Here is a 15,172-nt window from a genome sequence, read left to right on the forward strand (position 1 = left end):
CCTATTATATTTTTAATTTCTCTCAGATAATGCTTCATAATAGATACATTAAAAAGTAATCTTTGAGAGAAATAAATAAAATTCTATATCAAAATTCATAATAAGCCTATGTAAAATAATAGTAAAAACTTGGAAACTTATTTTTATGTATTGCATAAGGCAGTTAGAAGAGTGGAGAAATATTTCTACTCCAAACTGCGATTCAAGTAACTTATTGCTTTTTCAAACATAGTGATAGTCATCAGTTTGATTCACAAGATACGAATGTTCTTCAAATGTTGCATGAAAAGCAAGTCTATAACTTCACGAATACTAGTACATCCCACTTATTTATAAAGTATAACAGAATATTATCTACAATATTAAATAATACAATATCAATACCTCTTCTAGAAACTATATGGAATTTTCACTCTTTTTGCCCTCAGGAAATGCTTTAAACATCTCCGTATTTGTTGAATTACTGAAGCAATTAAGGGCTTTTGTCAGCACTATCTGAAAATTGTAATATGATCACAGCACAGACTTTTAGTGTTAAAGGGTAGACGACTCGGTGCTGTGGGAGCATGATTTACATAATAGTCGTACATGAGGAAATATACTTTCATTCTTGGAACAAAAGCTGAAATGTACGCCGGAAATGGTTGGTATCCTGCGTCAAAAGAGCTAACGGTTTAGGAAGAAATGAGACAAGGGGAATGTGAGGAAAGATCGACCTTTAGTAACGGTGTAATTCATTACACATATGAGTATCATCACTAACGCTCAACGTTTTCCGCGGAAAGAGAACATCTAGGACTACTTACTTATGCTCTCAGAAAACTTAATTTCTGACGATAAGCCATCTTTTTATGGTACATTTTACACTTATTTCTCCATATGCTGAAAAGTCTTTCATCTCTCTTCTGTGAACGGGCATCGGTGCGGTTCGGTGGTCAATCGACTTTTCTTTCGCACCTGGTCGATCAAGTTCACTGAAGATAACCTATATTTGAAGTTACTTCTCGAGTTCGATGTGCCCTTGTCCGCCACCCCGAAGTCCGCTTGTGACCGACGCCACTCCAAAGTCCCCTTATGACCCAAGGCTCAATTTGCGCTCACGTCTGTTTCATCTATTGTTGTGCGAATGACATGGTAGTAAAGCCGCTTCTTCTTTCTCGCAAATGGTAAAGGCGGCGCACAAGTTGGTACTAGAGCTCTGCATTTCATTAAGAACGACCGACCGAGGGACATGATAATACGCGGTGTCGGTCGGTCGCTCCGTACTATAGCCTAAATACGCAGCAGACTGCTGCCGCGTGTCCTGACTCCGTAGAAAGAAAATACCCGATAAAGCATTACGGTCGATCGTCGGCCATCTCGATCGTTTATCATAGACTGAAAATTGTCTCCGATCGATGTGTTTACAGTATGCACTATGGAAATGTTAAACTGCCTGATTGTGAACCTAGTAGCTATTATATTGAAAAAAAATTACAACCAAATATATAAATAATAATAATAATAATAATAATAACAATAATAATAATAAATTAATCAATCGATAAAATACAATAAAATTTTAACAAACTCTGTATTCTAGAAGAATATAAATATAAAGTATAAACAGCACTAAAAAGGACAAACAAAATGTTAGTCTTCATCCTATAGTTGAACGGAAGAGTTAACGTTTTGTAACAGTGTTGTATTCGTAATGGCACAAGACAAAAGTGAGTACATTAAAGAAAACAAGGAGGAAATTCTAGATAAGATTGAACCAAAATTATTAATTTAAAACCAAATGGCGATTTTTCCATTGAGTCTTTTAATTTTGGAATAACTGTATCGCGAATTTTTTTGCTCCATCCTTGATATTTCGTGAAATATTCGTTGAATGTGGAATAATAGAATCTTCATCCACCTTATCGTAAGTAGCTGCAAAGTCAATCATTGTCTACGATAACCATATTTTAATATACATTATTGTAAAAATGTTATGCAAAGTGAACATGTAAACTTGGTTTGTTTTTATTAAATACTGTGACTGAAACAGATTATGTCTATTTTTGAACAAATTTGATACCCATCATAAAATCTCTGTTATTTAATATGCAATCATATATTTACTAAGCTACATTAAACATTTTCATTACTGATATAATGAATTCGACAAGATGAATGCTGAATAACATTAGTGATAATATAAAGCCTTATTTCATTTCAAGAATTGTGTTATTTAAAAATTACGTTTTCTTATTTAAATGTTCAAATACTTCCTGCTTTTCGTGCTATCTGAAATAAAAACAAATGGCAATCTTCTTAGGTAGGCTGTTTTGGGTTTCAGGCATTAAAAGGTGATGTAATTTTAGTGCAATAATCTCGAGCGCTCGCCACCGACCGAGTAAACGTTTAAAGCCATCGGTTATAAATTCTCGACTGCATGCGATCGAGCGAATCATCTCCCGGCTGCCTTCTTCACAACCGAAGACTGATCAGCGAGCTCGGTCGCCCGTTTTCAAGAGAACGCAGAGGTCTAATTGGTTCGTTCGCTCACGGTTGTTTTTCATGTTGTTGCTCCTGGTCAATACGCATTGCTCGAACCCAAACGGGAAATGTGTAAGGATCACAGCGGACAATTCGAGATCTGAATAAGTAACCGAAACGACTTCGATTACTCAAGGTGACGGAACAAATATGTAGTACGATGTGCTTTTGAAAAGTCTGTGGCATGATTCATAGATGGCATTGAAAACATGTCAACAGAATTCGATATTTTCGATCCTAACCATACATTCTGCTTGTACTGAAAATTTTACTTCTCCGACAAGAGGTTTCTTTTTGCTTTCCACCTCACATATAATCTCTGAATTGCAAGAAAAGAGGCGTTTTTCACTGCACTATTATCATGTTCCAACTCAGGATGTTCTCATCTTTTTGGTTTATCCGTTTATTGCGTAATTATTTCAACAAGTGAACACTACCAAACACAAAGAAAAGTGTTCTGCCCTCATAAACAGGATGCCGGTAAACACATTTCAATTCATTGTCTGGTGAAAATAATTGCATGCATTTGCTGTTCACAATTGCTTGAACACAATTTTATTTTATTTCTTTCATTGTTCTATATACACTTTTAACACTTATATAATCACTGATTAACTTCACAACTTCTTTGCCGTGTTAACTTTTTAGGAAATTATCTGGCTCACTAGAAACACACTAGAAACAGAAAACAACAAAACCTTTAATTTCTTATTGAAAGTTTATTGTTTCAGTCATTGACTTTACTGTTGTGTATGTTTTAGGTGTTAACCTTTACATTATAAGTTACAAGACGTATAAACGTTTTCGTTGAACAGTGTCAACATCTTCAGATACGAACAATCAATTTTGCAAGATCATTACTCTCTACATTCACTATACATACAATACATGTTTAATGGCATACAGGAATAAAATCTGTTAAAATAATAATTATAAACACATTAATATTCTAATATTCAAATATAGGTGCCCCTAATGTCAACATTTAAAAGTGTGCATATAATGTACAATAGAAATACGTTTGCAAGTCTTCACATGTGGGCTGGATTATTAATAAGATAATATTGTGAGGCTAGAAATAGGGTCAAATATAAAATTGAGCAAGACTATATATCATGCTGTATTATACATGTGAAGATTTGCAATTACAATGTTGTGTTACATATTTTTATTCATCTTTCCATATTTTAGTAATGCGCATCTTTCCAATATATATCGTAGTGTATGTTTCAGGGCCTGTTGTAAATACTTGTGATTATTGTGGATTGTATTATTGTATAGTGGATTATGTAGCATACATACATACAGTATTGGACTTGATCAGTTATCCTTAAGTTCCATTTAATACATTATAAATAACTAAAATTAAATCCATTAATCAAAGTTAGGTCACCAACTCACGGTTTCAATTATTTTTAGTGTGAATGAACAGCAATAAAGCAAACGCACACCACCAACGCAACAATAAACAATCAAAACCCAATATTTTGGCAAAAAAATTATCACAATAATCACAAGTATTTACAACAGGCCCTGAAACATACACTACGATATATATTGGAAAGATGCGCTTTACTAAAATATGGAAAGATGAATAAAAATATGTAACACAACATTGTAATTGCAAATCTTCACATGTATAATACAGCATGATATATAGTCAGCTCAATTTTATATTTAACCCTATTTCTAGCCTCACAATATTATCTTATTAATAATCCAGCCCATATGTGAAGACTTGCAAACGTATTTCTATTGTACATTATATGTACACTTTTAAATGTTGACATTAGGGGCACCTATATTTGAATATTAATGTGTTTATAATTATATTATTTTAACATATTTTATTCCTGTATGCCATTAAACGTGTATTGTATGTGTAGTGAATGTAGAGAGTAATGATCTTGCAAAATTGATTGTTCGTATCTGAAGATGTTGACACTGTTCAACGAAAACGTTTATACGTCTTGTGACTTAATAATGTAAAGGTTAACACCTAAAACATACACAACAGTAAAGTCAATTACTGAAACAATAAACTTTCTCTATATATATATATATATATATATATATATATATATATACTTTTCTGAAAATTTACATAAAATGAATTGCAAACTTTAATTCCTTACATATCACAACAAAAATGGATAACAAACACATGTTCAAAATAAACTAACACGTAACACACATACGCAACACCGCGAATCACCCCACATAACACAGGCACGCAGCATTCCGATCCATGATACACAGACTCATTAACATTCCTATGAGCCAACAAGGCTATAAGGACTATCACATACATAACAAACGAAACTGGATACAAACCCAGCATAATAGACAACGTCATCAGAAAGACTAAACGCAAACAAGAAAACGCAACACAAACACAAGAACAAAACAAATACATCACACTAACAGGAACACATCCAAGATTGCATCATCTTTGAAGAACCTAAAGTACAACATTGTATACAGAACACACTATAAAAACATCTTAACACACAGACAAGACACACAAATAAATGCAACTTAACAAGAGTACACAAATTATCATGCAATAGTTGCAATGATTTTCACATTGAACAGACTGGAACATCATTTGAGGAGTTCAGGTGTAAATAATGGTAAAGGACATTTCCACAAAAGTCGAGTTTATACACGTAGAGAATGGCAATGAACCTGCTGTACTCATATTAATAAACAGTTCCTTGTTTCCTCAAAAGATAACAGCACTATGCAGTACAAGACAACTTCTGAACCTATCTCCTTGTGTCTTGCTTTTGGCATGTAAATAGTGGTAAGGACCAACAAAATTTTTACCAGTAATAGGCACGTGTGTAATTCGAATGTGCAAAGTGTGGATTGTATAGAGGAATCAGTGGACGATTTGGTTAGTGGGTCATTCCATTTAACATTTTAAGAATATGCCAGTGATGTCACGATTTTTTGTGCTTTTAATATAATAATGTCATTATAAAAAATAAATTAAACTGCCAACTATAATCGCCATATCATTAATATTCTAATCATAGGGATGACTGACAAATGGGTGACAGTTACATGTTATCCATAATTTGAAATATTCTAGATACCCTATATGAAGTGTTATCGAAATTAAAGAGACTCCATTGTAAACCTGAAGAAACATATTTTAATATTTTAAAGACTAATTTGAATAATATTAAGGGATACTCATAAAAACGCTTCATTGAAGAAAGAAATAGTTTTACATTTGAATGCAACATTATTAATTCATGCGAATATCATTTTTATTGAAGAAAATCTTATTCTTAATCCATCTCCCAAGTTTTATGACTTAATCTCAAAAAACCTATGAGTAATTAAATTAATAAAATTATCAATTTTTGTTCTGACGGTTGAAAATCCCTTGCTATGTGTGGCGGTCGCGAGACGTCACAACTCGATGAGTAATCTCAAACACGTGTGTCCTCTCCTTGACCTTGATCGAGCAGCAGGAGCTGACAGTATACGTCTGGAAGCATTTGTTTAAAGCTGTGAATTTTTAACAGTGCAGCAGTGCCTGATTAGATTGAAAATGTCAAAATCTGAAAGTCGTTTTCTGTATTTGTGGTGTTATAATCCTTTCGGACTCCAAGGACATACAGAAAGACAGGTAATAGAAAAGTTATCGAATGGATGCAAGAAAAAATACCGAATTTAGTGACAGGTGATACAATATGTATTTCGTATTGTATCAAATTATCAAAAATGGCATCCGCGGGCTGTAGTGAACAAAGTGATGTGAGGAAATCGAGCGAAGACGAATGTGTACTGAAAGAACTGTATGATTGGGCGAGAACTAATATTCCTGGTATTGATATTTGGTTTACGGGGAAAGAACAACATGAAAATAAGGCTGACATATTAAATAACGATCGGTTTCTGAGGCTGAAGACGGTGCCAGGAACACGTAGCATTCACTGTGTAGTTCCAGTTTGCGAGAACAAAATAACTATTAAAACATCTTGTTCGTCATGTGAAGTACCCAAAGAAGTTACTTACGTACACGGAAAAGTCGCGGCGGGAGAGGAGAAACAGTGTAAACAGCATCACGCGGCAATGACATTCTGTACGACGGGATAGTCTACCTGCTGAGCTCCTTTGTTCCGGTGAGTTATTTTTATTAAAAACTAGCATGGTATTGAAGTCTGCTTTCTAAAATTTTCACAGTGGAATCAATATACCCTAAAGAATTAAACACACGTTTTTTTTTTTCATTTTGAGGGCATTTATAAACTAGGCTCTCCTTTTCCGAATTGCATTGAAATCACTTTTCCATCTTCTTTTACATAGTAAGAAAACTTCAATGAATGAAGCCATGTTCCTTGCTGAAGCAATAATTTAAATGCTGACTGCTGCCAAACTACGAAGAATATAAACATAATATTGCATGAAATTCAAATTTAGAACATACAGAATAACCTACTACAATATTTTTAACTTTTGAGACATCACGGTTCAAAAGCATACTTTTTTTGCATGGAATGACCCTAGTGCTTACTCTGTTAAACATGCAGACCATATTCCTCATAAAGATAACACATCTGAAAAGAGAAATAATCTGGTAAATGTAACGCATAACCTATTCACGTGAATAATGTTAAATACTGTTCCTTAACATTGTTTACTTAATATACACAAACAGTGGAAACTTAACAAATGCATTTTAATATTAAGGTTAGGCGTAATTTGACTGTGAGGCCTATTGTTTTAATATTGTAGGCAGACCGAATGCGTCACTAGGTCATATCTGCCACATATTTCCTGCTATGTATTACCTATTTAGTCTGTGCTTGAAACATAAAATCCGAACAGTAGGCCTACAAAAGTAGCGTCTGGCTTTCTAGCGCCATCAGGGGTTTTCTGAAACGTATAGTGGTGACCTGGAAGAAGTTTCCCTTCTTAAACGAGGGAGACCAGCAAACAGCTACTCATTCCAAGATGAGTTTTGGAAAATATATTCGGAAGGACTTTCAATCTAAGGAGGCAAACTGAATGATATACTGTCTAGTTTGACATGGATCCCTGCTGTATATCATGACTAGTACAAAAACCTATAACCAGCAGGAAAGTCTGTAAATGATCAAGATGATGGAGATGGTGAAGACGGATAAAGTGATGTGTTTTGTTTTTATGAGTGTAAACAGTGCTAACTACATTCATTTACGGTGTAAACAATGTTAAGTACACCTGTCCATTAATTTCATTTTTCATTTTTTGTACCAGGACACAATATTAAAATTCTTATATCCAAACAGGAATGTCTTGAAACACCATTTGTTGTGAAAACATGTTTATTTTTCATGTATGTTCAAGGACATAATTATGAGATTTTCTATGACATCCATTTCTTTATATGTTTCATGTCCCTTACCATTGTTTATTCCCGAGCCCTTAATTTCAAACACGTTGCAAGGAACACATCACAGTCATGACCAAACTACACAACAATTCAACCTATGCAGATCACATCACAAATTCCAATCACAACTACAGCAACATAGAAACCTCCATGAAAATACTACACATTCAGCTAAAAAACCAGAAACTTGACACTCTGGAACAATATGAAATTTATAAATATAAAAAAATACACCCTCAGTACATCCGTAACACTCAACTCAATTTCAAAACACACACCCTTTTCAACAGATTCACGAGCACACTCCACCACAACAGGAAATCAGAAGATAGTGCGGGACCCAGACAATGAAGAATATCACTTCGAAACTAGCCAGTCAGGTAATTTCCTAAAAGGTTAACACAGTAAAGAAGTTATAAAGTTAATCAGTAACAATTTTGACTATAACTACACTTTCATCTTTGTGGAGTATGTTCCACTATTCATCTACATAACTATTAACTAACATGTCTTGAAGTTCTGTGAAATTAGAAAACTACATTCTTATCTTGTGTAGACTAAATTATATTCTACTGCACTCTCCTGTATGTTTCCATTCTCTCTTCAACTTCTCTTCAAGGTCTTCCCGATTTGTCTTTGGAGTACTCAAGTATAGTGAGGAGTTTGATAAAAGTGAAAGAACAGCACGTGGTATAAGTCGTGGAATCTTCAGAGATATAGCTGTCTGCTGTCCATCCTAACAGTCGAACTCTGTGTGTCTTCTTAATTCCTTAGGTTAAAATATAATTCAGACACCTGGAATTAAAAATACTATAACTTTTAATTCAAACAATAATGTAACGTTTATTGTCACAACAATAATCACTTTCTATAATTTAATTTAAACACTCCCGTCAAAAATGGGATTTCCACTCCACACAGCAACACATTATTCGTTATTGCACTACCCAGACGACAATGACAATTCACTTGGATTATTGAAAACAACAATGTACTGCTAATCTCAACTAATGTTCACAAAGCACTATTTACAAAACAAAACTGTCAGTTCTCAGTTCTCAGTTCGTTTGCCTTGGCTAGTTATTCTAGCTCATTCACTCAAGCTCACAGAATATCGAACCCAGGACTTGCAGAGTCACTCCACTGAACTTCGAACTCAGGTCCCCCAACTGCGGTCCACTGCACTCGAACCAAAGGCTCCGGATACGCCGCACTGGCCAGGACGCTCCCAGAGTTGCGGACACACTCAAGTCGAACTCCGGTCTCGAAGCTGGCTTCACTGCTATACAAGAATGACTGGCTTGCTGTCAAAAAACTGAACTAACTTCTCCTCGCGTCCTGTATTTATTACTAAACCTTAGTTTCCAGAAACTACGATTTCGCGAGCAATCTACTGATGCCGAGAGGATGGCGCCTCTCGAGACTTCCCTGGATTTCTCCCCGAAGTCGCAGCTGCTTTACTTCCCCCTCTCTGCCTTAGCCAAGTGTGCCGTCGTTACCCTTACGTCGCTCCACACCACAGCAACCAACGTTTCGTCTCCCGCGCGCCCTGTCGGACGCGCGTTCGAATCCCGACGCAGCTGTCACAATATATTTACAATTATCGTAAATTACAGCTGAACGCATTTCAGTTACATATTATTATTATTATTATTATTATTATTATTATTATTATTATTATTATTATACAGTATTATATTATTGTAATATATGAGGCTGTTTCGTTACAATAAAATAGATTGCACTCTTCACCTATTATTTGCAACATTATTAGTACCTTTGAAATGTTTTTTTCATAATACTAGATAATTCTAGAACACATTTTGTTTTATATTCTTTTCATTATATTTCTGAGAAACTTAGTTGTTATTCTGTTTACTGTAAAATAGCTCAAATGCAAATGGAGAATATATAGCCTAGTACCTAACTACTTACCACTGAATGTTTCGTTAGAATGAAATTCTCGTATTTTATTGCAGATATACAGTTGAATATTTAGATCTTCCATCATTAGGAAATCTAAAAATGTCTACCCAACTTTTAGCATCGCAGTTTCCCCTACAATTTGGCACACACCATTTATAGATCATATTAATTAAATTGTACTTTACTGCACAATGATTCGCAATGCATTGCCTCAGATATCCGCCATTTTCCTTTTAATCTCGGCCCCATGCAAAGGACTTGTATCTAGTTGGTATTGCGTGAATGACCATCGACTGAAAGTGCGAGAAATTAGCGAGGTTATGCATATCTCAACTAAATGGGTGAGCCTTATAGTCTTGGGGCCTCTTCTATTCTTGGCTTTTGTAAATGATCTGCCAGTTAATATCTTGTCTAGGGTTCGCTTATTCGCGGATGATTGTATGTTATACAGGGAAATAAAAAGTCATGAAGATACTACTCTTCTCCAGAATGACCTCAATAGAATAAATGATTGGGCAATAGCCAACAAAATGAAAATAAATTCTCTAAAGAGCAAAGCCATCAGCTTTACAAGGAAAAGAAATAAAATAGTCGCATCGTATACGTTAGGGGGTGAAACCATTCCGGAAGTTAACAAATGTAAATACCTCGGAATAACATTTAGCAGCGATCTCGGCTGGGGGGAACACGTTACAGACACAGCGGGAAAAGCATGGAGAGCGTTACACTTTGTGATGAGGGTACTAAGAAAAGGTTCTGATAAATCCAAAGAGATTGCATATAAATCACTAGTACGTCCAGTAATGGAATATGGTGCTGCATGTTGGGATCCTTACAGATTAGAACATATTATGACACTGGAAAAGATTCAAAAACGGGCTCTTAAGTGTTGTCGGAAAAATTCACCATTAAAATGGGACACACTCACGGACAGGAGAACGCGAATTCGATTATGCGCACTGTTCAAAACATACAGAGGTGAGCCTGCCTGGAAAGAAATAAAAAATAGGTTGCAGCCGCCAAATTACTCTTCAAGGAACGACCACTCATATAAATTGAGGGAAAGAAGGCAGAGGACGGACACTGGAAAGTTTTCTTTTCTCAATCGTACTATCAGGGACTGGAATGCTTTACCTGCAGACTTTCTAAAGGCTTTACCAACAACCAAAAATGTATTTAAAAATAGGCTTAAGGACCTTACTAATAGACGGTAATTATACACAGTACTTAAAGGGTGTAAATGATATGTTGTTATTGAAGTGTTGTATCAGTGAAGAATTATGTTGTGTCAGTGAAGTGTGTTGTATCAGTGAAGAAGTATATCGTGTCAGTGAAGTGTGCTGTGTAAGTGAAACGTGTTCCTGTCAGTGAAGCTGTATAGGTTATAGTGGCAGTGCAAAGTATTTGAACAGTGAAATGTTTTTGAAGTGTTAGTGAAATCAGGATAGAATCAGTGAAATGTGTCGTAGTTCCAGTGCAGTGAGTGAGTTGACAGAGAAATGAGTGTAATGTTGAAAGGTACTTGTGCAGATATGAACATATACTCGTGAGTTTTAGTTCGATCTTAGTTTTAAGATACAAACTAGAATATTTCAAATGTTATTTTAAGTGATCGTTTCATTTAATTTAGTATATTCCCTGTTGTTGTTATTATTATTATTAATTATTAGTATTATCATTAATTGTATTTTTAATTAATAAGTTTATTATTGTCATTATTGAGTGTAATTAGTTACCACTGCCACCGGGTATATACCCATTGCAGTGTGAATAAATACATACATACATACATACATACATACATATCTTAGGCATGTCTAAGGTCTCCTCAAGGTAGGTTCCGCGTTTGTTAACATCGGAACAAAAGCACAGCCGATGTCAAATTTCGAGGCATTGTTAGGCTCGATTCGAGAAAAATACCCCAGACTTTTTGAGGGAGTTTGTGACTACTGATGACACATGGATCCACTTCTACATACCAGAGACAAAACAACAGCCGAAACAGTGATTCTGCGCCTCCGAAGGAGACAAAAGCTGTTCAATCGGCTGGGAAAAGTCATGGCGTTCATGTTCAGTAATACAAGAGGATAATCATAATTGACTATATAGCAAACGGAGAACAATAACCGGAGTATATTACTAAAATCGTCTACAATAACTGAACGGGAAAATTTACGAGAAGAGGCCGATATGGCCAAGAAGAAATTGTTATTTCTTCACAACAAAGCACATGTTCACACGTCTACAATTGCGGTTCCTAAACTAGGGTTCAAACTGTTGCCGCACTCCTCCTACTCACCAGATCTTGCACTCTCAGGCATATTTATTTTCCCGTATCTCAGAACTCATCTGGCTAGTAAGAAATTTTCGTCAAATGAAGAGGTTATCGCTGCAGCAGAAGGCTTTTTTTGCAGACCGCGAAGACTATATGTAAAAGGAGTGTGTAGCAGCGTTGCAGCACTGATGGACCAAGTGTGTGAATCTCAGGGGGATTATGATGAGAAATAACGATTGTTTCAGAATAATAATTTTATTGTTATGTCTGGCTATGAAATTTTCAAACAACCTTCGTATTCAGATTTAAAAAGATAAGAATGACAATATACAGAGCAGAATAGATTAAGAGGTTAGAATCAGGTAGGAGATGAATAATTACGAATTAGAAAGATTGACGTGAGCCTCATCTGGAATATACTTAATACAGTCATGTCCAGTCAGTGGCTTCTCTATTGTCAGGAGATAAGGCAGACTTGTGTTATTCAATCTTTGAAAGTATTGAAGCCAGTTATTTGTATACTTTCGAATTTTGCGTTCGGAGAAATTCTACGTTCAATTCCTCTAAAAGTTCCACGTTTAATTTAGGATCCAGTAGTGAATAGCCTAGGGTTCTTCGGAAAATTGTAATTCTTACTCAAATTATTCTTATCTTCCTGATGGAGTGTCTACATTTCTCTTAAGTATAATTATGTGAGAAGAGACGATGTGTTAAATACTATATTATTAATCTAGAATATTTTTACCAACTTTTGATTTTGGTTTGTTTATAAAATTCCTAAAATCTGTATAAATTTTAAGTGTCTCATGTAATCTTTTTTCAATTTCATGCGATATGTCACAGCATAAATATTTGGAGGTAAAACTAATCGTGGTCAATTTTGTGCCCAGCAATTAAAATGTGTTGTTGAAATTCTATTTAAGAAACACAGAACACGAAAAAAAATTGATTTCATATTTATCAAACTACTCTTTTGATCTTTTATACTTTTACACACTAATGAATGAAACACCTTCCATTTCACTCTAATATACGACGAGATTACTGTTACCCTACAATGAAGTGCTGAACGAATGGCAACATTCCGGGCACCACCACAAGGGAAGTATAATTGCCTCTTCCTACAATATTCTCTGATAGAGTGCGAAGTGAACACTTTCTGCAATGAATAATTGTATAGTGTGTGCCCAAAATTTCTTTATGGTGTAAAATTGACACTGTTCTTAAACGGACTTATTTGGACGCTTTTACCTACTAGTGAGTTCAAAACGCCTCACTGCATTTAATAGGCCTATACTTTTTGTGCATCTAAATATATGCGCCATTGGTAGCGTAGAGAAGGACTAATGGATGTTCCAGATCTTGCCACATTCAGAGCAGCATTCGAGCAACAAAAGTCATGTTTGCACTAGAGACACGGATTTTCACACCATCAATATCAGTAGCCGATAGTTCTTGACACAACCTATATGAAATTTCCAGTTATATTAAGTAGAAGAACTATGAAACCCAGGAAGTGGAACCTCTCTGCTCGCGCCCATTCATACTCCATGAAGTCTCTCCGACACTCTGGAGTACATTTGAACACCTACGATCACATATTATTATGCAACAAATAAGCGCTAATTGACTCGAATACTATGTGTATTCCTGAACAAAGAGTTTCTAGAAGTTGGATGGGAAAGAACGGTCATCTATCTCTGCCTACTCCTTTCCTGTACGACGCGGTACCTCTTGTCTTTTTCACATGAGTTTGAAAACAGTTCATGGACTTAAGAGTGTATAATTGATTGCTTACAGGTCACTTTCTGTTGCTGCGGGTGGCACGTTCCGGGATTGATCACATAAACTTGTGGAGTCCCATATTTGCGGGCACGAAGCAGCAGCAATGCAGCATGGAGGTGTGGATGTACATGGTCAACATGACTAAGGCCACCTTCAGGCTTGTTAGCAACTCTACGACTCAGTGGGTTGTCAAGGAGGAGCATGGCAACAATTTTCAGAGGTGAGAGCATGAACAGAATTTCTCTTCCCCATTTTGCGTTATTTTTATTTATTAGTGAATCGACTTTGTTTCTAGAAAAAATTTGCAACATCATATTAAATATAGTAGATTTACCAACTCAAGGAAACACCACTTTTCTGAGTAGTGGAGGCTGTTTTGTGATCAGTGCCATCAGAACTTTCTCACGAGGTGACTGTCCTTAAGTCCCGCGGTTGTCAGGCCTTAGGTTGAACTCGCGTCTGGTATTAGTGTTGCCAAACATCAATAAGTGATTTATTAATAATTAAAGTATTAAAATACTCTTAAATCGTAAACGTGACAGAAATATTATTAAAAATCATTTGTTGGAACCGAGAATTCTAATCGAAAGACGTTTGTAGAATATGTGTTTCTAAATGTGTTTAAGAGAAAAGAAGACAAAAAATTTTTTTCGTGTAAAGTGAATGATCCTGGAAAATCTAAGCGCGAAGGAACAAAATGGTGGTGGACTTCATAATATGTCCAGGATTCGTGCCTTGAAAGTACTGTGATTGAACGTCTTCTATCTATGTACAGAGTGGAAGTGAAATAACCCTGCAGATTTTCAGAGCAAATATTTCATGATGTATGTAACAAAAAAGTATAATACCATATCGGTAGAAAGTCCATAGTTTTCCCAGGAAAAAATGTTTCCTTCCAAATATTTAACACCACCTTATTCGGTAAGCATTTATTTATTTAAGAGATAGAGAGACCGGCCATTAAACAAAATATTGTATTAGGCTAAATAAAAAAGAACAACCAGAGAAAAACTAAAGCTTCATAATTGAAATATAAGATCTAATTTATCAGCCATTTCAAACTCATTAATATTATAAAATGCTTTGGTCATAAGCCAGTTTTCAATGCAGTCTTAAATTTATTAATATTACAGGATACTGCACTTGAGGGAAGTAAATTAAAAAGTTTAATTCCGACAAATCTATAACAATTTTGAACTTTTACTAATCTAGTGTGTTCATAGTCAATATGATTTACTTCTCTAGTGTACATCACGTCTCAAATTGAATGT

General features: G+C 35.2%; 1 protein-coding gene across 1 annotated transcript in view; it reads left to right on the top strand.

The window, feature by feature from the left end:
• Alk (Anaplastic lymphoma kinase) overlaps nt 1-15,172 on the top strand; it is a 506,844-nt gene that overhangs the window by 287,853 nt on the left and 203,819 nt on the right. The window contains exon 3 of the mRNA XM_069812582.1: nt 13,917-14,121. Coding sequence (XP_069668683.1) covers nt 13,917-14,121 — 205 coding nt within the window. The remainder of the gene's footprint in view (nt 1-13,916; nt 14,122-15,172) is intronic.

This window comes from Periplaneta americana, chromosome 16 (assembly GCF_040183065.1).
Source record: "Periplaneta americana isolate PAMFEO1 chromosome 16, P.americana_PAMFEO1_priV1, whole genome shotgun sequence".
NCBI classification, from domain to species: Eukaryota; Metazoa; Arthropoda; class Insecta; order Blattodea; family Blattidae; genus Periplaneta; species Periplaneta americana.